Here is a 22,968-nt window from a genome sequence, read left to right as displayed (position 1 = left end):
TGAAATACAGCAAGGCTGTGATTCCCCCTCCCCCCAGTAATAAACTCCATGCATGCATGACAAATCCAAGCATGCAAAATGTTTAACATCCCAGTTCAGAGATACTTTGGGGACAAAATCCGATTATGAGTTATATGCCACAATAAATAGGGCTCAGCGTTTCATAAAGCAATTTATAGTTCATAAAAATGACAAAATGTACCTGTCAGATAGAACCCGGAGTGCAGATCTCTGTGCTGCCTGCTGGAAGGAAGGGCAGAAATGTTTATTTTATCCTCTGACTTTTAAAATATGAGCTTAGTCCACACTTTAAAAAAATGTGTCACACACATTCTTGTCACATGTCCAAATTTTAAAGCATTAACAAGTAGCAGTAAGCCCAAAGTCATATGGATATTTTCCATCTACAACAAGTAATAACACTTTGTTAAGTATGCCATAAAATCAGAGAACTGTTAAAGCACTGCACAGACCTTTAAATCTGAACGATCCCATTCAGAGGACTTTTTAAAAAAATCTTGCAGGAATTAATTCCCTTCCTTCCCACCATCTCTTTTACCATTAGTTTCCTCCCATTCTTTCATGGAAACAGACATCACAGGTTGGGGTCCCCTGGAATCATCTGTAGTTACAGAATTGTTCATTTAGCAAACTGTGCAAGAACTGCTGCAGGCTTTCTAAGGCACTGTTGTGATTCGTTCCTGGCAAGTTTTGACTCTGCTGCAGGCAGATGAATGATCCATTGATACTTTACCTCTCAGTTGTTGCCTACTGAAGGTGGTATGTTAGTATGTTAACTTCTGGAATAACAATCATAGCCTCTCAAATTCAATAGGACATTCAGGTTCAATCAGTAAACTAGCTTCCTATTTCTTTTGGGGAAATGAGTCGCATAGAAAGTACTGACAGGGATTTCTTCATTTCAGTAAATAACTGGATATCCTTAATGTTATGATCATCTGGGCTACAATCTTGGCCTTGGTTTTAACTCGCCTAAAGGAGGCAGTGGTAAGACCTTTGTTTTAAAAAAAACCTTCCTGAATCCCACTGTATTGGATAATTTCCAGCTGGTCCATAATATTCCATTTTTGGCCAAGGTGCTGGAGCAGGTGGTGGCTTCTCAGCTCCTGGGATTTCTGGATGAGATGGATAGCCACTTCAATCTGGCTTCAGGCCTGGTTATGGGACAGAGACTACTTTGGTCACCTTGGTGGATGAACTACGCCAGGAACTGGATATGAGCATTGTTGCCCCTGTTGGTTCTGCTGGACCTTTCAGCGGCTTTCAATACCATCAACCATAGTATCCTTCCGAGGCATCTGTCTGATGTGGGACTGGGAGTCACTGGAACTAGGAGGTATTGGAACTGGGAGTCACTGGTCCTTCTTGGAGTATTGATCTCAGAAAATGGTGCTGGGTGATTCCTGTTTGGCACCAGGGCTGTTGGTCTGTGGTGTCTTTCAGGATTCCATCTTAGCCTCCATATTTACCATATACATGAAACTGCTGGGAGGGACTGTCTGGAGTTCTGTGCTACCATTATGCTGATGACACCCAACTCTATCTCTCCTTTCCATTTAAATCCAAGGAAGCTCTTACGGTTCTAAATTGTTGCCTGATGTCATTCATGGACTAGATAAGGGCAAACAAATAAATGCAATCTAGAATGTTTCCCTCACCTTGAAATAAAGAGTTAGTACAAAGAAGTGCATTACGAAACAGAGGACTGTCACCTGTTTGCTATGTTTATTTATTACTTTTTTATTACATCCAAAGAGCATAAGGTGGCGCATATTATTATCCCCTTCCAATTTTATCTTCACCAAGGGAACTAGACTAGTGACAGGCCCAAGGTCAGTCAAGGACACTGAACCTGGATCTCCCCAGTTCTGTGCCAACACTCTTCTAATGGTCTCCCTATGTTCCATTTCATTCACAGTACAAAATTATGGTTTTACTCTCAATGTCCACATGTGAACATTGCAAATTACAGGAAGGGAGATGGACTGTAGCTTGCATATCCCACCATCCACTTTAACCTGTCAGGAAACTTGTTTTGGCTGAGAGGAATCCTGGAAAATAAATATCTTGATTTTCCAGGGAACATTCCGGCAATTCTGGTTGTGCACTACAGACCTGAAATGCAAGTGTGGGCAGGTGCCACAAAAACATGACCTCTAATTGGCATTTTTGATCTAAGATGTATTATACATAAGCTTATTTAACCATAATCTATTTTTGAAGGCACATACCGAATCAGATGTTTGGAGATCTGTCCATCACTAGTCATCATAATCAATTATTGGTGACAGGAAGAACTCTCTACATCTGATTTGAAATAGATAGGGCCCTCCTTGCCATCCACACTTTACATTACTTAAGAGAAGAAGGCAGCAGGAGAGAGAGAGAAAGAGAGACCCAACTATGTTAGGAAAAGATTAGGGAGCATCCAGGATGGTTTGGCATCAAAAGGACTATATTTCCCATAATGCCTGATCGTCCTGGATACACTGAAAATGCATGGCACTGTTCAAGCCTCCTTAAGACCAGCATCCTTGCTGGAGACTTCTACACCCCACACAATCTCATTTAAGTAGCACAAAAAGGTGGGGGAGAGGCAGCTGTTCTTGTTGAGTGGCACCGGGTATTGGTAGGCCTTTTCAGACCCATTTTGGCTGCATTTTCTGAAATCAGGCCAAAGAAAACAGGTTCTCCTAGTTATTGTTATTATTTAGACATGTTACTCAGAAGTAACAATCAGCTCCACAATCCCCAAAGAGAACCTTTGCAAAGATCTGATCGTGAAATCAAGAAAGTCGGCAGTGACATCTGTTGCTGTTCGTTGTCGCCATGACTGTTGTCTGGCCCAGAGAGAGAGGCAGGTAGACAAGCAGGTTTCAGTGGTGAAAAAGAGACGCAAGTCAAGTGGGCTCCTGCTCTTGTTGGGGTGTGGGCCCTTGGCAGGGGCCCATCCATGCCTACCCTTGATGCTGGCCCATCAAGGGTGTCCTAACAGGCACTCTGATGTACTTCATGATGATAATCTCCAAGCACTTTTGTCATTGGCCTGCCCGTTGTTCATACTGAGAGATTGAACAGATGGTAGTATATTGTGAGCAGCATGTACGTATTTATACCTTTCCCTTATTATCGTTAACCTGTTTTGTTTCCCTCTGTTTTTCTGTTTTAATTCAAACCTCTACAGTCTTTGGTAGGAAGATTAAAAACCATACACTCTAGAATTCAGCAGACTCCAGTATCTCAGTTCTTCTGTGAAGTGTATGTTACAGATCACTATAATTTGTTGTATATGTTGACTACATGTATAGAAAATATATTTTAAATTAAAAAAAAGAAGTGTAGGAAAAATATCCCTGCAAAATGTGTGAGATGGTACAGAGTTGTGTGGCTGACAAGACTCCTTCTCTGACATGGACTGCCTGTATTCACTCTCGTTGCAGTGGGGTTCAGATGTGTCAAATGAGTCAATTATCCCTGAAATTATGCTCTGTGCAGATTTATGTTTAGTTACAAGCTGATTGCTTATTAAGGTATAGATGATGCATTTCCCCCTCTATGTAGGTTAATTTGCACCTTTAGAAAACATCTTTAGTCTCTCTACATGTTGGTTAAATGTCTATTTTACTATATCTTAATCACATTATTAGCTTGTTCGTCAACTTGTTGCAGTGTTTGTACATTTTATTTATAATTAATATCACTTGTTCTGGAAATTTCACATTAGCCATTTCCATTTTGACAATTTGACAGTGGACAACTGTTTGTACATTTTATTTAATTAATTCATATCACCACTCCTGGAAATTTCTCATTGGCCATTTCTGTTTTGTCAATTTGACAACACCAAGATTGCACCTCATGGGACCACCCTAAAGACCCTATCACTGGCATAGTGGGGAACCCTTTGCACCACCACTGGGACCAACTCCCAAGGCTGCAGACTTTAGCAATGGGGCTTGGTCAGCATGAGAATCGTCATGAGGCATCATATTCACTGTTTATTGCCCTGGGAGCCAAGAACAGTGAAGCAACTCTGCAGTACCTTTATTGGTAGCAAGTAGTTTTAAAACAACAACAACAACAACAACAACAACCAGATAAAACTTGTTAAATATTAGTTGCCACTATAACCACTGCAGTGCAATTTGTTTGTTTCTATTATAGTTATTAAGAACAAAGGACAACACTGGATGGAGCAACAATGACATCGGCTTTCTTTATATTCTAAGAAATGGGCCAAACAAGATTGCAGTGTTGAGTGCTCCCATTCATTGTTCCAGCCAGCCAACCATGGCGTCTTTCATGATATTCCATTCCAATCTTGCTCCAACCCAATTTACTATTCCCCCACCACAGAGTTAGTCAGCATTCTACGGCTACTCAGCTTATTCAGTCCTCATTGGATTGTTTTTGTGGTTCCCCCTCTTAGTTTTTCTTCTAAGGTACCATTTTGGCTTCAACAATGATGGCACTCACCTAGGAACATCAGAAATAGAGGGAACAAGTAGGGCACTGCAACAAACTGTTGTGTGTATCTGTGTCTAGGGGAGGGTAGCCTTCAAAGCACTCCCTCCAGAAGCAGGAGATTGCCCAGACTGAGTGAACAGGTGGGTGGGAGAGTGAATGAGTAGTGAATGGGTGGCTGTCGACCAGCTGGCAACCAGGTGCTCCACAGCTGGCATCTGGCTGGGCTGGTGCACAGTTGACTTTTTCTCTCTGGTGGGTGGCAAGTATGGTCAGGCTGGCTCTGCTCCCCTCCAGCTGTGAAGGGAGGGGTAAGCAGTCAGACCAGGCTCCCACTGCTCTGCAGGGCAGAGAGTCTTTCTCTACCCTGCAAAGGCACTCCGACGTTGGGCGACAGGGCAAAGGCTTTCTCTCCCTCATGTGAAAACTGTGAGGCGAAGGTGAAAGCTGTCAGATCCCATGTCTTCTCCTTTTCCAAGTCCTGTGATGGGGAGGAAGCCATTCCCTCTAGGGAAAGAGGTAGCAGGGCTTTGCTTCAATGGGAAACCCAATCCCTGACACGTAAAGGAAATGGAATGCATTCCTCATTCCCCTGCACAAGCCCAGAATAGCTGCTTCAGAGCAGAGGGGCAGAGATGCACAGAATGTTTCTACTGGGTTGTTTTTGGGGGGAGGGGGAAGAGCCTTTTTAAACTTCTGGGGGGTTCTCGCCAGATGTTTTCTGCTTCTGCATGTCCCTGGTATTCCCCAAGTCTACTCCCTGTTTTGTGTGACTATTGCCGAGTTGGCTACATAAGACTTGGCATTCTCTCCTCCACAATGGAAATAGAATATACGATGATATTTATATTGCAGATAAGAAATAGTAGAGCCACATATTTGACCAAAACCTGGCTCCTGGAATCTCTGTTTATAGCTGGATCAGTATCTTTATCTGAAATCAATAACATTCCTTTCATGAAAGTTGCTATTGTATGTGAGCAAGGGTTGAGAATCTACCCAAATGAATTTTAACTATATTGCAGTGCTAGAAACAGCAAAGAAAAATTGCATCGATGGCCTGAAAAACAAGGCAAAGAATTCTGGGTTAACTGTTTGGCTTCAATTGCCATAAATGGTAAGATATAGGATCTTCTCCATCCCCCCCCCCCCCCCATACTCCATATTAGTGAATATAGATCCATTCAGGGCTAAGTCCATTGATTTCCCCTTAGCCTATTAATCATTCAAGAAAGAGTCTAGCTGTACCTCAAGCCTATGAGACAAAACAAGTATTCTAACAGCAGTAATAATTTTCTAATTCTTGTTCTCTAGCGATTGCATCTTCTATCAGCAGCCTTTATTGCAACAAGCCAGGCCTTGGGAACATAATCAACAGATATTCAGGTTTCAGTGTTGGTAAAACAAACTACCCAAAAAGTGTCACAAGTTGCAATCTGCTGGTGAAAGGAAATCAAAGAGGAAATTAAATGCCTTCACTGTAATTGGGATTGAACAGAGAACAGCTTCAATGTAATTAGGCTACAGCAGTGCATAGAACAAACTGAAAGGAACTGCTGAGGCAGAGATACCCTGCATATCATAATAGCCAAAGACAGCTCAAAATCTTAATATAGAGGCCAGGTACTACAAGCTAGATCAGCGGTTCTCAACCTGTGGGTCGGGACCCCTTTGGGGGTCGAATGACCCTTTCACAGGGGTCGCCTAAGACCATCGGAAAACACATATTTCCGATGGTCTTAGGAAACTGTATTGACTGAACTATGTCATGTATCATCTTTTGTATTATTAAAGCTATTGTTATGCATTATTTTCATTAGCAAACCAGCCCATGACAATGGATCATGTAGAGAAGAATGAAAATAATTTTATGGTTGGGGGTCACCACAACATGAGGAACTGTATTAAAGGGTCGCGGCATTAGGAAGGATGAGAACCACTGAGCTAGATGAATGAATATGCAAGTGTTTCAACCAATTTGATAATATTAGCAACCCCTTTCAACACTACCATAGGAGGGGTATATCAGCTTATCGATTTACCTAGTGATTTAAAAAATGTAATGGACTAAAGAGCCAGAACCAAGGCACTGGGGTAAGGGGGAAGAAGAAACGCATGTTTGTTTATTTATAGGCTGCTTTTCAGCACTAAGCCAGTTCCACAAAGCAGCTTACAATTAAAGCAGTTAGAATACAAGTGGAACCTGCAACAAAATATTGCAGCATGAAGTGCTTCTGTTCTGTCAGTCAGCTATGTCTTCTTGCCTTATACTCCATTCTATTCCCCCCTCCCACCTGTTTTTCCATTTTCTTACCATGGAAACTGAGCATTCTCACTCCTCATTGGGCTGTTTTGGGGGGTTTCCTCCCCTACAGATTTGTTGTACTTCTGTAAAGCTTGGGGTTCGTCTAATCCTGCATATACTTCTGGTATGTGTGTGTGTGCGCGCGTGTATGTTTATGTCTTGGTTACACAGGCAATGGCACTCGCAGTCTGGACATTGGAAATAGAAGGAATGATAAAACCAATTGTGGACCATTCAGCCCGCACCTCAATTCTATGCATTTGCCATAGCACCAAACATCTACACCACCAAGTGTTCACCAATACTTTCTATGGATTGGCCACTCTACTTCAGCATGTAGAGCTCCATTCAAACCCTGAACATTTTGTTAAGTATAACAGCTGAAGACTTCCTTTCTGAGCAATAACTAAACTTTGACTGGGTTACTTTTAACTGTAGGTGTCTCTTAATCCCTTCATGGTTTGTTCATGTGAACCACGAACAAACCAATTAAAATATAATTAAATCAAGGTCATAATAAAATAGCCACCACTTAATTAGCAAGGGAGAGAAATGTTTCAATCAAATGAAAACCTAGGCAAAAAAGAAAAAAAAGAGATGTTGACAACTTGCCAAATGCTTGCGAACGAAGGGGCCACATGACCTTGTGCACACTAGAGTGGCTCTATCCCATACTTGGAACTTGAGTCGTGGCACGCTTGCTAAAAAGTGTGGCCAGTGCTGTTGTCTGGTTACAGAGAAAAGCATAGGCAAGTCTTGCTAAGCAGATAAGACACTGGAAGGAAAAGGCTCTGTGCAGGTCAACCAATCATCAAGTCAACTAGTTACCTTCTATTCTACACAGCCGTTTCTTCCCACCCACTTTCCTGGCTGGTCCCTTGCCCCTGGGCGCATGTATCAAACAATGCTCTCCTGCAAGTCCTGCTCAATTCAGGGTGGCTCACAGTGGTGCATGGGATTGGACAGTGGTAGTGCTTGGTGAACCAGCCTATCCGCCCTTCCCGTATTCCTTCCCCTTTCCAAAACTATCCAAGTGCTAATTTTTCATAATTTATGATAAGCATAGAATTTTCAATGTCATTATTATGGAATATACACTTGACCTTGTCTCAATTAAACACATTCAAATCAAGCCTCTTTGTGTTCTACACACAGCACTACAGCACACGTCTTTGCACTGTTTCTTTGGGGCACGGCCATACAGCGATAGTCACACAAGGAGGCTTTTAAAAATAATGAGCATCTGCTGCAAAGGGCAGTGGCTGCTGAGATCATTAAATACGATCATTAAACTTCATCTTCTATTAAAATCTTGTTAGCCAATTTTAGATGCATTGCAGCTAAGACTCTATTAATGAAAGCTGTCATAGCTAATCTGGCTTGGCAATGCTGAGATTTAAAATACTTCATCCTGGGGAGTTACATCAGATAATATGTCTTTAGGGAGAGCCAAGGTTTAGGTGATGAGGGGAACTTTAACATCCTCAGCAGTATTTCTCCTATACTTTAAAACACACACACACACACACACACACACACACACACACACACACACACACGTGGTTTAATAACCCCTTCAATATTTCTGATATATTTAAAAGCTTAGAAATGTAAGTTAGGCTCAAACTACATGTTAGATTACATTATGTTGCTTGGCGTTGCATGATATATACAGTATAAAATAGCAGCTGCAGGTGTGTGTGTATGAGTGTGTGTGTGACCAGGATCAGGATGCTGGCCCATGGGGAAGGTAGGTCAGCCTTTACTCCCATACTTGGAACATTTGTATGCATGCAGCACCTGGTGAAATTCCCTCTTCATCACAACAGTTAAAGCTGAAGGAGTTATACTGGAGTGACCTGATACAAAAGAGGGCAGGGCCCCTTCAGCTTTAACTGTTGTGATGAAGAAGGAATTTCACCAGGTGCTATGTGCATAAAAATGACACCTACTGAAATTCCCTTTTCTATGCAACTGTTAAAGATATAAGAGCCCAGTCCTCCTTTTCATATGGTCACTCTAAGTCTGGTCAATTATTCCACCCCCCAACTATATGGTTGGGAGGGGAGCTGCAATGGGTGCCAAATAGCAGCTTTCCTTCTATGCTGAATAGCAGCTTCGAGGAAGGCGGTATTTTTATTTATTTATTTATTATTGCATTTATATCCCACCTTTTTTCCTCCAAGGAACCCAAGGCAGCATTCATAATCCTCCTCCTCCTCCTCCTCTCCATTTTATCCTCACAACAACAACCCTGTGAGGTGGGCTGGGCTGAGAGTTTGTGACTGGCCCAAAGTCACCCAGTGAGCTTCCATGGCCAAGTGGGGACTAGAACCCAGATCTCCCGACTCCTAGTCTGACACTTTAGCTACTACACCACATTGGCGGTATTTCCCCCCCAGGAATATAGCATTGGGGAAAAGTTAAAAACCCTTCCCTTTGCCACAGTTGCTGCTATTTAAAGTTTTTAAAAGATGCACACAATAGCAAACCATGCCTCCAATATAATATATATTCTTTAATTTAATAGATACACTTATTCCACATTATTTTGGTACGTTTGTTTCTATATGATTCTGTTTTTCTCCTTTATACTTCTGTTTTAATAGGAGATTATCTATCAATACTCAGTGGTTTTCCCTGGGCAGATAGGTGTGTTGATTTCCCCTGCTGCTCCACCAGGGACTTGGGCTGCTTATTGGTTCCTTCTGCTGTCTCTGGCTACCTCTAGATCAGCCATCCCCAACATGCTGCCTTCCAGATGCTTTGGATTTCAATTTCAAGAAGTCCCAGCCAGCATGACCAATGGTCAGGAATGCTGGGAGTTTTAGTCCAAAACATATGGAGGGGAACCAGGTTGGGTAAGGATGCTTTGGATGCTTTCTGCTTTTACGTGAGCAAGAGGTTAGCTTTGTGGTTGTTCCCATAATCTCTTCCTGCTGCTGCCTTCGTCCTTCCTGCTTGCAGACTTGCTCCTGCCTGCCGGATGCTTTCCATGTCCCTTTAGACCTCTGATATTCTCACTTAGCCTTGGAAGGGAGCCTGATTCCACCACCACTTCAAACTACATGTGTAATATTATGCTGGCAGCATATCCTATTTTTATCTTATTTTAAAATGCCTCAACAACTATTTGATAAAATCTGAATGCTTTTTAAAATCGTTATAAACTCACATCTATTGTTTTGTGGGCTGCGCAGTATGTACAACCACACTTGGACCCATAGAGTTCCAGCTCACATGAAATACATGTTATGTGGTTGTTGCTGAAAAATTACTTCTCCATGGCCAGGATTTGCATCTTATCTATAACGACTGTTATGCTGAGGTTACGTGGATTATTTGGGGCCTTGCTAGACGAGGCCTTAGCGCGCCTTGAGACCCGGTTTCCCTGCTGTGTGTCCACATGACGCACAGAGGAATCCGGGCCCAGGCCGCACTGAGGCCTCCTCCAACGCGCCATAAGCAAAGTCACTTATGGCGCACCTTTTTCGCAGCCCCGGCCTCAGGCTGGAGCTGCGAAACGTCCAGGAAGGTCCGCGGCTTTTTGCGGCTACTCGCTTGCGAGTAGCCGTGAAAAGCCGCGGACCTGGCACAGCGCTCATATGAGCGCTGTGCTCATCGGCCCGGGGGGGGGGAAGAGAGGGGCAGGGGGAAGGATGGCAAGGGGGGGTGGCAAGGGGGGAGGGCGGGTGAGAGAGCGCCACGCACCGCCGCCCGAGCAAGCAGGCGAGCAGCGCTTGCCCGGGCAATGCCGCCCCATGCCAGGCCTGGCCCGGGCAAGCACCGCTCGCCTGCTTGCTCGGGCGGCGGTGCGCGGTGCTCTCCCACCCGCCCTCCCCCCTTGCCATCCCCCCTTGCCATCCTTCCCCCCCCCCATTTTAAAAAAAGGACTTACCAGTCTGGAGTCTTCGGGCCGCACGCGGCCCCTTTAAAGTAAAAAAAAAATATGGCGGACGCTGCAGGGATCCGACGTCCCTGCGCGTCCGGCGTCTGGAAGCTGCGGCGGTGTGCGCTAACGTCAGCGTGCTGCCGCCCCGCCTCCCTGCCGGGATAAGCCGGCAGGTCTAGCAAAGCCCTTAGTCACTTTCTTAGCACTTTCATGTTTAATTCTCATTGCAGATGCTGGCCTCGGCATGGGAAGCAGCCACACAATCTATTTGACACTTGGTATTAGACCTTGCATATTTATGATGCATGTGAAGCCTGATCAGGGGATAATGTGGTGTGTAAAGTGGGTGTTTTTTTTGGTTTTTTTAGGTAATCGTGCCATATAAAAACATAGGTATTAGATCTTTGCTAGCTGAAGTTATTTGTCTGATACTGAGAAGTACGTATCTTTTAGAACATCTAAATTTCTTGTCAATGCTCTACAAATATGTGCCATAAAGTTCAAAGACTATGTGAAAAATTCTTCAACTCTTAATGGTCTACTAGTAGAGTTCTAAATTGCATAGTTCCCCCCTTTCTCCTTTTGCTGCATTTGTGTATAATGGAAATTTGCTATGACACAATAAACTATGAATGAATGGAAGTTATTTGTCCATCGCTAGTTGCCTCAGATCCTTGGTATTTCTGCCCATTGAGTTAAAATCTTATTAAAATCTTATTTACACACACTATACATAAGGCATCCCTGATTGGCTATGGGCAACATATTTCTTACTGGTGAATATATGCATGGATAGTGTTTTAGCAGGAAGCACCTGCTTGCCAGGATGGCTTCCTATCCTAGTATATACTATATAACTAAATATTCACTAATTAGCCCTTTCAAATATCCTTTTCATATGACCTGTTGCATACCTTTCAACGGTGGGAACAGTTTCATGCACAAAAAGCAATGCCCAGATGGATCGTTCTAATGGAACACTAAGGTATTGTACGTTCATGTCATTTCCTAAAAGGGACACTCTGCACTTCAAAGTCCTTTCCTTTCAGGGTAGGGCAGGCAAACATAACATAACCCACAATATCTGAAATTGTTTGCCAATTCATATGGATACATTATAACATTTTAACACACACTTGCTATGACTTCTTTGTATTATTAACTGTAAAGTACTAATACACTGTTCTTTTCCTTTTGCTCACAGTCGGAGTTCCATTTTTGAGCCATGCCTCTAAGAATGGTTCTGGTTGCTTCTTTAGCGTCTATTTATACAATTTCACAATTTCTTTGGCAGAGGCCAAGAGTACATACCAGGGAGTTGCCTTTTATGAATCTCAGGAGATGTGAGAGGCAAACAGACTGGATGAACTTCGGTTACATATTCCAGGCAAGCACAATGGCTCTATTTATTCAAACCTAGCCGCTGAATGCAGATTGATCGACTCTGTGGGCAATAAATTTTCACAGCCACAAAACCTCAGTGGCAAATAACATGATCCTGCACAGGGGGAAAAGTGCCTATAAGACTGGGGTTGTAAAAATAAGCTAGATTATTTTTCCACATATGTAAACTAGTCAGTCAGATTCTTTGACCATTGATGGACGGGAATTCCACAACTGGCTCCAGAAGTTTATTTCTCCCCTTAAAGGTTCTACTTTTTGCTATTCCAAAATGACAACAAGGAAAGAAGGAAGGGGAAGAAATGAGTGAGTAAGGAAGGGAGAGATATTTGTGTAATAGTTAGCAATCACTGCTTAATAATGCATCTCAGACTGATTTAAAGTGCCCAGTGACCTCTATACTGAAGAACAGAGACTCATAATGTGGTCTTCCATGTGCCATTCAACACTTCAGGAAACCAAGAGGCAGTAATCATCACAATTCACTGCTCCGAACAATCTGAAGCACAGTATTGACATCTCTGTGACACAAAGCTTCAGACATTTTCTGAAGAAGATAATGGTAAAATTATTACTTTATGCATTATAAATCAAAGGGAACTGGATCATTTTAACTTGCAAATTTATGTTAACTACCCAACGGTCTGTTAATTGTGCGCTCTTCATATATTGATTGGGGATTAAAAAGGTAAGGTGTTTTTTTTCTGTGTTGGTGAAATTAAATATACAAACAGGAAAATTTCTTTCCACACATTAGATCTTCTGATCACTGCCTGTAAAATTAAAAGTATAATTTTAACTGGATAAATGATGCTAATTAAAGGGGTAAAATACATTTATGTAATTAAAATTAAGGGACTATCTAATGTGTGTGAATAATGTAATTATAGCAGGCTTCTTGATATGTCATCAGCTCAAATTTATTTTCTGCTTCTGTGTCTTCTTTTTTATCTATTAAACCTGTTTATTGAATATAACTTCTAGAGTCTTTTTTTTTATACTATCACATACATATCCTCTGCTATTATAGCCATGCAATTCTTCTTTCCTCTTTTAATTGGTTTGCAAATTCCATGTTCTTGGCTAGGCTTGTTCTCTGAAGTTCTTAACTTCTAGGAAAAAAAGAGGCTGAAGTTTAAGTGTATCTGGAAACAATACTATGGGAGCCTTCCCCAACCTAATACCCTATCAAAATGTTGGACTACAACTCCCATAATTCCTAGCCAGCATTGCTAATGAAAATGGTGGCTAATGGTGCTGACAATTATGGAAATTGTAATTCAACACATCTGAAGGGCACCAGGTTGGGGAAGGCTGCTCTATGGGAACTTCCTCTGCTTCACTAATTGACCATCAGGCCTTGGTTATCTGACTCCGTAGGCAATCCAACAGGAGAGACCTTTCTGCATTCAGGCTTTTATTTCCATAGTTCAGGTTACAAAGATAAGCAATCGAAAGATTTGTGAAATAGCCTACAGCACTTAAACTCCACATCACAAACAATCAGCTTTTTCACAACCGGGGCCTCTCAACTTGACTCCTGAAAGGCAATCTTACACTAAAATCCTTTCAGTCTTGCCAGCACAAGACTGACATACATAAACATGATACCAAATAAATTATCATAGACAATAATTCATAGACTAACCAGAGAATTTAGATGTGGTAGATATCCAAGAATAAAAGACGTTATCTCTCTTTAAAGCCCATTATCTAGCGCCTGCTTTAAATACTAGGGTAGATCTAGCCGGTGCCAGACTATTTTGCGCTCTAGGCAGGTGAGCGGCTTCCAGCCAGATGCACCGTTCTGAAGCCGCCCCCCACCCCAGTGTCCTGGCTTTGAAGCCAGCGCCCAGCCGGAAGCCGCTCCTGGCTTCGAAGCCAGGATGCTGGGGTTGGGGGGCAGGGCAGCGGCTTCGGAACGGCGCTCCCGGAAGTGGCTTTCAGGCGTGCCGTTCTGAAGCTGCCGCCCCACCCAACTCCAGTGTCCTGGCCTCGAAGCCAGGAGCGGCTTCCGGCTGGGCGCTGGCTTCGAAGCCAGGATGCTGGGGTTGGGGGGCCGGGCAGAGGCTATGGAACAGCGTGCCCGGAAGCCGTTCTAGGAGAGTGGCTTCCGGGTGCGCCGTTTGGCACCCTCCTTTGCTTGGCACCCTAGGCCGCTGCCTGAGCTGCCTCTATGGCCCTGGGTCAAGTTAACACCTCTCTTCTGAACCTTTAGCCTGTAAATGCAGAGAACTCTGTAAGGGGCATCACTGCTCTTCATCTTGATTTGACATTTCACCCTGGCTGACATACCCAATCTCATCTCCTCCTCAGAATCCACTCGCCCTCTGGTTCCCACCATCTTGGGCCCTAAATCATGGGTATGACATGAAGCCTTATCTTGCAGCTACACTCTCCATCATCATGTAATCAGTTGCAGACTCAGGCAGTGCCAGGTCCCCAGAGCTTGACGTTTCTACTATAATACTGCTGTCTAAATCATCCCTCTCTGATTCAAAATCAGACCAGACTCCTCAGTTTTAAGGCCCTCTATGATGCTTGGGCCAGTCTCCACAATGGTGAAGGAAATGCAATCTGAATATTTTCAAGGGATTTTAAAAAACTATTCTTTCCTCACATGTTCCACGGTTAAGATTTCACATTGGAATCAGATACTAGGGGTGTGCCCTGGCCCAAAATAAGCTCTGGCGTTTTTTGGTCAGTTAGTCTTGCCTTCCCCAAGCTTGGCACAAATCTCAGGCCTTGCCTCTGAGCCTCTGACTTGGTACCATTGTTTTCAATGGAGCTGTGTTGATGTTAACTATATGTTCCAGCAGCGTTTATCCAAGGAAAATGTGTGAAGAATATCCTGGAAGTGAAAATGAATCTGCACTCATGAGCTATAACTCTACACAAAGAATCACATCCATTACTAAGTGGCAACATCGGATGTATATGAACTGCTTTTAATAAAACTTTAAGTGAGTAATCACAAATATACTGGAGCATTTCTATAGCATTAGATCATGCACATGTTACATAAAACATTAATCTTCTCACCTGGTCATTCTCCTCTTCATCACTGCTCAACTTGAGGTCATCTTCTAACATTCTGGAAAAAAGGATAATAAAAGATCTACATTTAAGTCCAGTAGGGATATAATCTAGACCACAAGTGGGCAGACATCAGGCTGGTGGGATCTACTTTGTTTTTTCCTAGAACCAAGATCCACCAACTGGAGCCTAGTGCGAAAGACATACACTTAGAATTATCAATCAATCATTCTTTATTGTTTGTAGCCAATGGCCATCACAACATCATAAAACATTAAAACATTTAAACATTAAACATGAAAACATGAAAACATTAATCTGATTAAAACTGTTGAAACGGTAGGACAAGTTAACACATTAAGCAAAATAGAGCAGCAATAAAACACGTTATCTTAAATCAATCGCCGTACTCTTTGTTTTATTGTCTACCTTACCCAAGGTCAGAATCCAGACCTGCCATAAAAGCGCTCCTTAACTTTAATGCTGCTAGGGCAAATAGGGCCACCCTGTAGCTTACAAAGTTGTCTGTGTCTGCCAGCAACCACCTGATTTTGAACTCTTCCGTGTGGCCTTCAAGGAAGTTTAGAAAGGGGAGGATGAATTTGGTCCGAGGTGATTTATAAAGGCGGCAGTGAAGAACATAATGAGCCAAGTCCTCAACTTGGCCTGCTCCACATATGCATAAACGCTCATTTACGGGACAGTTACCATATCTCCCCTTCAGGAGTTCCGTAGGCATCTGTTGAAATCTTAATTGTGTAAACGCTTGCCTGACAGGGAAAAAGGTTAATTCCTTGAGATATGAAGCCATTTTGTGGTCCTGCTTGAACTTAGGATACCAGATGGCCAACTTACATTTCCTAACCTGTTCAAGGTCGATCCCAATATCATTATTGAATATTATATCACGGATTTGGCGAACAGGTAGGGCATGTAAGGTTGTGACTGAGAGAGGTGAATAGGATGACATCAGACTTCTACCAGTACGCACCCATCCCTCCCTGTCCTGTAGGTCCAAAAAGCACATTTTTGCCAGGTGTTGCTCAGGCATCAGGCAGAGCTTTTTCATATAAAGAATGACAGATTTATGTACACGAGCATTGATAGCCGAGGTGGAATGCCCAGGGGGTGGGAAACAGCCCACTGCTCAACATCCCCTACAGGCTACATGTATAGGTGAGAGACGTCTTAGATGGACCCCAATGCTGATGGAAGAAATAAAGCAATTATTAGACAGCACGAATATGATGGAGGATAGGGACTTGATCATTAATAATCCTGATAACTCCCTGGGCCTATACCAGGCCCTAGTGGATAATATGCGGCCCTTCTTGGTAAGGTCTGGACATTTAAGAACGAACCAACATGTATATTCATGGTTTGATGCAGAAGCCAGGAAAGCCAAACAAGCTCTGGTAAAGTCGGCTAGGTCCTTGAGGAGAGACAAATCAGAGGATAACACCAGAAGGCATTTGATGCAGAGGGGTGAATATAAGATGTTATTGAGGTGGAAAAAAGTGAGCTTTGCAACCGCCTTCTGGAAGGATTTAGGACAAGCTGCTACAGAACGCAATGGAAAACGATTCTGGCACATGGTGGCCAGGGGTCTAAAAAATTTTAAACCTGCGGTAGCAGGACAAATCCCAACGGAAAGGTGGGTGGAACACTTTGGCAATCTGTTCTCATCCTCAGATACAACCCAGTTGGCTCAAAGCGAACTGGAGGATGGTTTGCCCTTAGATGCACAGAATACCTGGCCCACAGTTACAGAAAGGGAAATTATTAGTCTTATTGGCCAACTAACTAGCGGAAGGGCCCCGGGAGGGGACATGTTGCCACCTGAAATTTTCCGCCTAAATCCATCCTGGTGGTGCCCAATTTTGGCAGCACTTTTTACATCAATTGATTTAACAGGTACTCTCCCAAGAGGTTGGACATCTAGTGTGGTGGTCCCAATACATAAGAAAGGTAACGTTCAGGACCCTAACAATTACCGCCTGATAAGTTTGCTTGATGTTCCCGCCAAATTGTACGCAAGGCACCTATTGGAGAAATTAGAACAATGGGTTGAGGAGTTTCATATCCTCTCCCCACTACAGGCTGGCTTCCGTAAGGGTCATAGTACAATCGACCAGTGCTTTGTTCTGAATTACCTAATACAAAAGTATGCAAATAATCCGCCAAGGAAGTTGTATGTTGCTTTTGTAGACCTCGCCTCTGCTTTTGATTCCATAGACCGACAGAGGCTGTGGAATAAGCTGCAGGCTTTATCAATCGAGAAGCGCCACCTCTCCCTTATACAGCGCCTATACTCCAATACAGACATTAAAATCCAGTATGGTATAGCAGGCTCCCTCTCTGATCCCATCTTGACATCAAAAGGAGTCAAGCAAGGCTGTATTCTGGCCCCGCTATTATTTAATCTTTATATTAATGATATAACTCAAAAACTCTATGCCCCTACTTTTTCCCCTCCCACAATTGGAAAGATGAAGGTTCCAGCCTTGCTTTATGCCGATGACATGGCCCTCATTTCACTAACTCAAGTGGGTATGAGGAGATTACTTACACAACTTGGAGGGTATTGCAAACAAGAGGGCCTAACTGTCAATTACAACAAGACTAAGGTTGTGGTATTTGCTAAGAGACACGTTCATCATAGATGGATCTTAGATGGACAAGTTATCGAGCAGACACGCTCTTTCAAATACCTGGGTCTTCACTTCTCGGAGAACACCCTGTGGCATGCCCACATTAAAGCAATTTCAACCTCTAGCAGTCGCCTCTTGGGCCCTATTAAAAAGCTGTATTATACAAAGGGACACCACTTAGTCGAACCCACGGTAAAGGTCTATGTTGCCAAAATAATAGCACATCTTTTGTACGGTGCACCCATATGGGGTGCCTACTACAAAAATGAATTAGAACCTATACAGAACAACTTTCTATGCACTCTCTTGGCAGTGGCACATAATATGCCTGGAGTACTATTAAGAACAGAAATAGGCATCCCCTCCCTGAGACCTCGTGTACACTTAGAATTTAAAACTTCTGAGCCCAAGAATTTCTTTTGAGTGGAGCTTAAACTGGAGCTTACAGTCCTTCCACACAATAATCCACTCCAGGTTCCCTCACACTTTATTCATTTCAGCAGTATAAATTAGAGTAGAAGTGGGGAGTCATTTTGAAAGTCTGAAATACTTGGCAATCTACTGCAAATTATCCATATATCAGTCAGTAGATCACCTTCTGGCAATGCTAACTAGAACATAAATTATGGTATCTTAATGAAGAGACCATAAGAAGAGCTCTGTTGGATCAGACCAAAGTTCCATCTGGTTAGGATCCTGTTTCTCACAGTGGCCATCCAAAGGCCTTAAGGAAGCCCACACAATGCAGGGAATAAAGGCAATAGCCTTCTCCCCTGGTTACTTTCTAGCAACTGGTATTCAGTGGCATACTGTCGCTCAACCTGAAGGTACCTAATAGCTATTGATAGGTGTATCCACTATCACTGGAAAAGGTCCAATGTCATGGTAAGCCATAGTTCTTAGTTATCAATAATTTATTAAATTCTGAAAATGTGTAAGTAAGTGCTCTGTAATATAAATGGAACTTGCAGTTATTGTTTAATAGTGTTATATGACATCATAAAGTCCATCTCTGGTAGAATAATGATTCCACCAAAGCTGTGTATGGACCACAGCAGCTTTCTCCAGGACATATCCTAGGGAAAAAATGCTAATGTGAATATTATAATTTATCTACCTGCAAACGTGTTCTATCACTCTTAACCATCTTCCATCATTCACTACATGCTTCTAACGTTAGTTTGTTGAAGAGATTAAAATAATACCAATTTAGGCAGTAATCCTAAACACATGTATTAGGGAATAAACCTCAGTGGAACTTACTTCTGAGTAGGCATGCACAAGACTGCACTTCTACTAAACAAAATAATGTAAAATGCTTTTCTTGAATGCTTATCTCTAAAATGTAAATGTATGAAAAATTTGAAATGGGCAAATTTCATTATTCATCAACATACAATATTGTAGAATTATAGAATAATAGAGTTGGAAGGGGCCTATAAGGCTATAGAATGTGGAATCCACAGTAAAGCATCCCTGACAGATGGCTGTCCAGCTGCATCTTGAATGCCTCTAGTGTGGGAGAGCCCACGACCTCCCTAGGTAATTGGTTTCCTGATGTCCAGTCAGAATCTGGCTTCCTGTAACTTGAATCCATTATTCTGTGCCCTGCACTCTGGGATGATTGAGAAGAGATCCTGGCCCTCCTTTGTGTGACAACCTTTCAAGTAGTTGAAGAGTGCTATCATGTTTCTTCTCTTCTCAAGGCTAAACATGCCCATTTTTTAGAGTTTCTCCTCATAGGGCTTTGTTTCCAGACCCCTGATCAAATTCACTGCCCTCCCCTGAACCCCCTCCAGTTTGTCTGCATCCTTCCTGAAGTGTCCAGAACTAGAGGCAGTACTCAAGATGAGACTTAACTAGTGCTGAACTGGGAACCAATTTCTCACATGATTTGAAAGATATACTTCTGTTAATCCAGCCCAAAATAGCATTTCCTTTTTTTTTTGAAGCCACATCAAACTGTTGGCTCATATTCAGCTTGTGATTTACAACAATTCCAAGATCCTTCTCACTTGTAGTAGAGCCAAGTATCTCCCATCTTGTAACCATGCATATAGAATGTGTGATACTATAATGCATATATACTAGGGGTAGGCATCCTATCCCTCAGCCTGAAGGTCCCATATAGCCACTGATGACTAGTGGCCACTGGTAAGAGGCAACCTGGTACCCTCCAGATTGTTTTTAGTACAACTCCCATCAGCCCCGGCCAGCATTTCCAATGGTCAGAAATTATGGGAGTTGCAATCCAAAACTTCTGGAGAGCACAAGTAAACAAATGTGTAATTTATTTAAAGCTCCCCAAAATTCAATTTTTGTAAACAAATTCCTAAAGAGGGATCACTGTTAGAATACAATATTTCAAAAATTGTTATGTTTTCTTCTCACTTGGCTTGTTTACCATAGAGAACACAGCTGAATGTGACTGAGGAGAGAACCTTCTCAGTGGTGGGGACTGTGTCTGGAATGCTGTCTCTAGGGAGACTCTCCTGGCACTGACTTCATCCTCACCTGGCACCTTCATTGCAATCTTTTTCCCTGGGCCTTTTATGAACTTTTAACCTATTTGATGTTTTTAGGCTACTGTTTTATATGTTTGCTATATTCTTATTATATATTCTATTCTATTCTTATTGTATGTAACTTGCCCTGATAAATTTTATTTCAAGGGTGAGATAAAAATCTGTTAAATTTGAAACAGGTCACAATGACCGGTGACACTATGGTGCTGCACAGTAGGAATTGAAAACGAAGTAAGCATTATCATACTTATAATTAGGGGTGTGCACGGACCCCCCGCTCCGCTTCACTTGCAGATCCGCCATTTTTCGGAGCGGGTCGCTCCGCCCCGCCCCCGCTCCGCCCACTTCCGCTCCGCTCCGCTCGGAGCTCCGGATCGGATCCGGAGCTCCGTTTTTGCCCCCCCATAGGCTTGCATTGAAAGCTAAAAAAGTAAACAACTTTTTTTCCGTTGAAGTTAGAAACCTCACGTTTGGCACCATGACACCTCATGGGCGTATACACACACACGCCAAGTTTCAAGGCAATCCCATCATCCCCTGATTTTTGGCGAATTTTTGAAAATCGGGCACCCCATTCACACCCCTTGGGATAGCTCCGTCAATTTGCATGTTAGAAACCTCAAACTCGGCACCAGGGCAGCTTATCCATGTGTCCACATGCACGCCAAGTTGCAAGCAAATCCCATCATCCCCTGATTTTTGGCGCGGCTCTACCCTCTAACGCACCTCCCATAACCCTAATTCACACCCCTTTAGATAGCTCCGTCAATTTGCACGTTAGAAACCTCAAACTCAGCACCATGATAGCTTATCCACGTGTCCACATGCACGCCAAGTTGCAAGGCAATCCCATCATCCCCTGATTTTTGGGGAATTTATGAAAATCGGGCACCCCATTCACACCCCTTGGGATAGCTCCGTCAATTTGCATGTTAGAAACCTCAAACTCGGCACCAGGGCAGCTTATCCATGTGTCCACATGCACGCCAAGTTGCAAGCAAATCCCATCATCCCCTGATTTTTGGCATGGCTTAACTCACCCCAAATTGTCCCATTCTACAACTACGTCAATTTGCACGTTAGAAACCTCAAACTCAGCACCATGATAGCTTATCCACGTGTCCACATGCACGCCAAGTTTCAAGGCAATCCCATCATCCCCTGATTTTTGGGGAATTTATGAAAATCGGGCACCCCATTCACACCCCTTGGGATAGCTCCGTCAATTTGCATGTTAGAAACCTCAAACTCGGCACCAGGGCAGCTTATCCATGTGTCCACATGCACGCCAAGTTGCAAGCAAATCCCATCATCCCCTGATTTTTGGCGCGGCTTAAACTTTTTAACTCACCCCAAATCAAGTCCCATTCTACAACTACGTCAATTTGCACGTTAGAAACCTATCCTTTGGTCCCATGACAGCTTACCCATGTGTCCCCATGGACACCAAGTTTCAAGGCAATCCCATCATCCCCTGATGTTAGGGGAACTTTTGAAATTTGAACACTCCAGTATGTCAGGGATTTAAAGTTGCAATTGCAGACAGCTCAATGGGGCCAGTTCCAAGGCAATCCCAACATGCCACGAGATAACCCTAAATCTTCTGGCACATTTGAAAAAGGGATTATTGAATTTGATAAAGTCTAAGTGAGCGCAGGAAGGACTTCTCCCCTTAGTCAAAGCAAGACACATACACCATCGCTGCAAGGCGGGAAGGGGAGAAGGGAGGGAAAGCAGGCAGGCAGCATGCATTGTAGTGCCGCAAGGATGGCTTGAGCACTAACGCATAGCAAACCAACCCATAAGTGGGCGCAAAGTGAGGCAAAGATGGCTGGTTGTTTCTTTCTAAGCCAGCAGTTACGCCTTGAGGGGCACAGAGGAGGACGACTGGGAGCAAGCGTGCCGGAGGGTGCTGGCCACGAACCGCAAAGCCCATCTCCCAGGCACCAGGCGGGCAGAGCAGGCGAGGAGTCAGTCCTGGCAGATGCCCCACCACAGCAGCACCCCGGGGGAGGCGGGCAGACAGGCAGGCAGGCATGGGTTGGCGGGCCCAGAAAAGCTGGTACCTTGCACAAGTAAGCCATAGATCTGTGGGGGAGTCAGTCCCAGCAGATCCAGCTACCTCACAAGGATGGCTCCCAGGCAGGCGGGCAGGCGCCTCCACTGTAGTGGCTGTGCTCAACTCGGCGGGCGCACTACAAGACGAGTTGAAGTGAGAGCTCACTTCTCAGGAAATGTAGTGGCTGTGCTACGGGAGATCGGTGGACTGCTGGAGCTTAGCTTTTTCTCTGAGGGGAAGTCCATGAGTTGAAGTGACAGCTTGCTTCTCAAAGACAGGGTTACAGCGGAAGAGGGGTGGGACGAGACCGGGGAGACAAGCTCGACCAGTGACTACTACTAATCCCCACATCCTGGAGGACCACAGCATCCCACACAAAGTGGCTGTGGTGAAGTCAATGGCTGTCATGAGTCGAAGTGAGTGCTGACTTCTCAGGAGGAAACTTAAACTGTCCCTAGTATGCACTAAGTGGCTGTGCTATGGGAGTTCGGTGGACTGTTGGAGTACCAGCCACAATTGGGGAAGTGAATGAGTTTCAGTGAAAGGTTGCTTCTCAAAATCAGCACACAGATCAAGGACTCCATTTGATCCCCGAGCTATCTAAAGGGTGACCC

The 22,968-nt window shown here is 43.6% G+C and overlaps 1 protein-coding gene across 1 annotated transcript in view; it reads right to left on the bottom strand.

Annotated features, from left to right (window-relative positions):
- Positions 1-22,968, bottom strand: part of AFF3 (ALF transcription elongation factor 3) — a 287,605-nt gene that overhangs the window by 71,272 nt on the left and 193,365 nt on the right. The window contains exons 8-9 of the mRNA XM_063126273.1: positions 15,126-15,177; positions 203-243 (exon numbers count right to left, since the gene is read on the bottom strand). Coding sequence (XP_062982343.1) covers positions 203-243; positions 15,126-15,177 — 93 coding nt within the window. The remainder of the gene's footprint in view (positions 1-202; positions 244-15,125; positions 15,178-22,968) is intronic.

Source organism: Elgaria multicarinata, chromosome 5 (assembly GCF_023053635.1).
Source record: "Elgaria multicarinata webbii isolate HBS135686 ecotype San Diego chromosome 5, rElgMul1.1.pri, whole genome shotgun sequence".
Lineage (NCBI taxonomy): Eukaryota > Metazoa > Chordata > Lepidosauria > Squamata > Anguidae > Elgaria > Elgaria multicarinata.
Note: the sequence above shows the minus strand (reverse complement) of the source record. Positions and strands in the feature narration are given on the sequence as shown.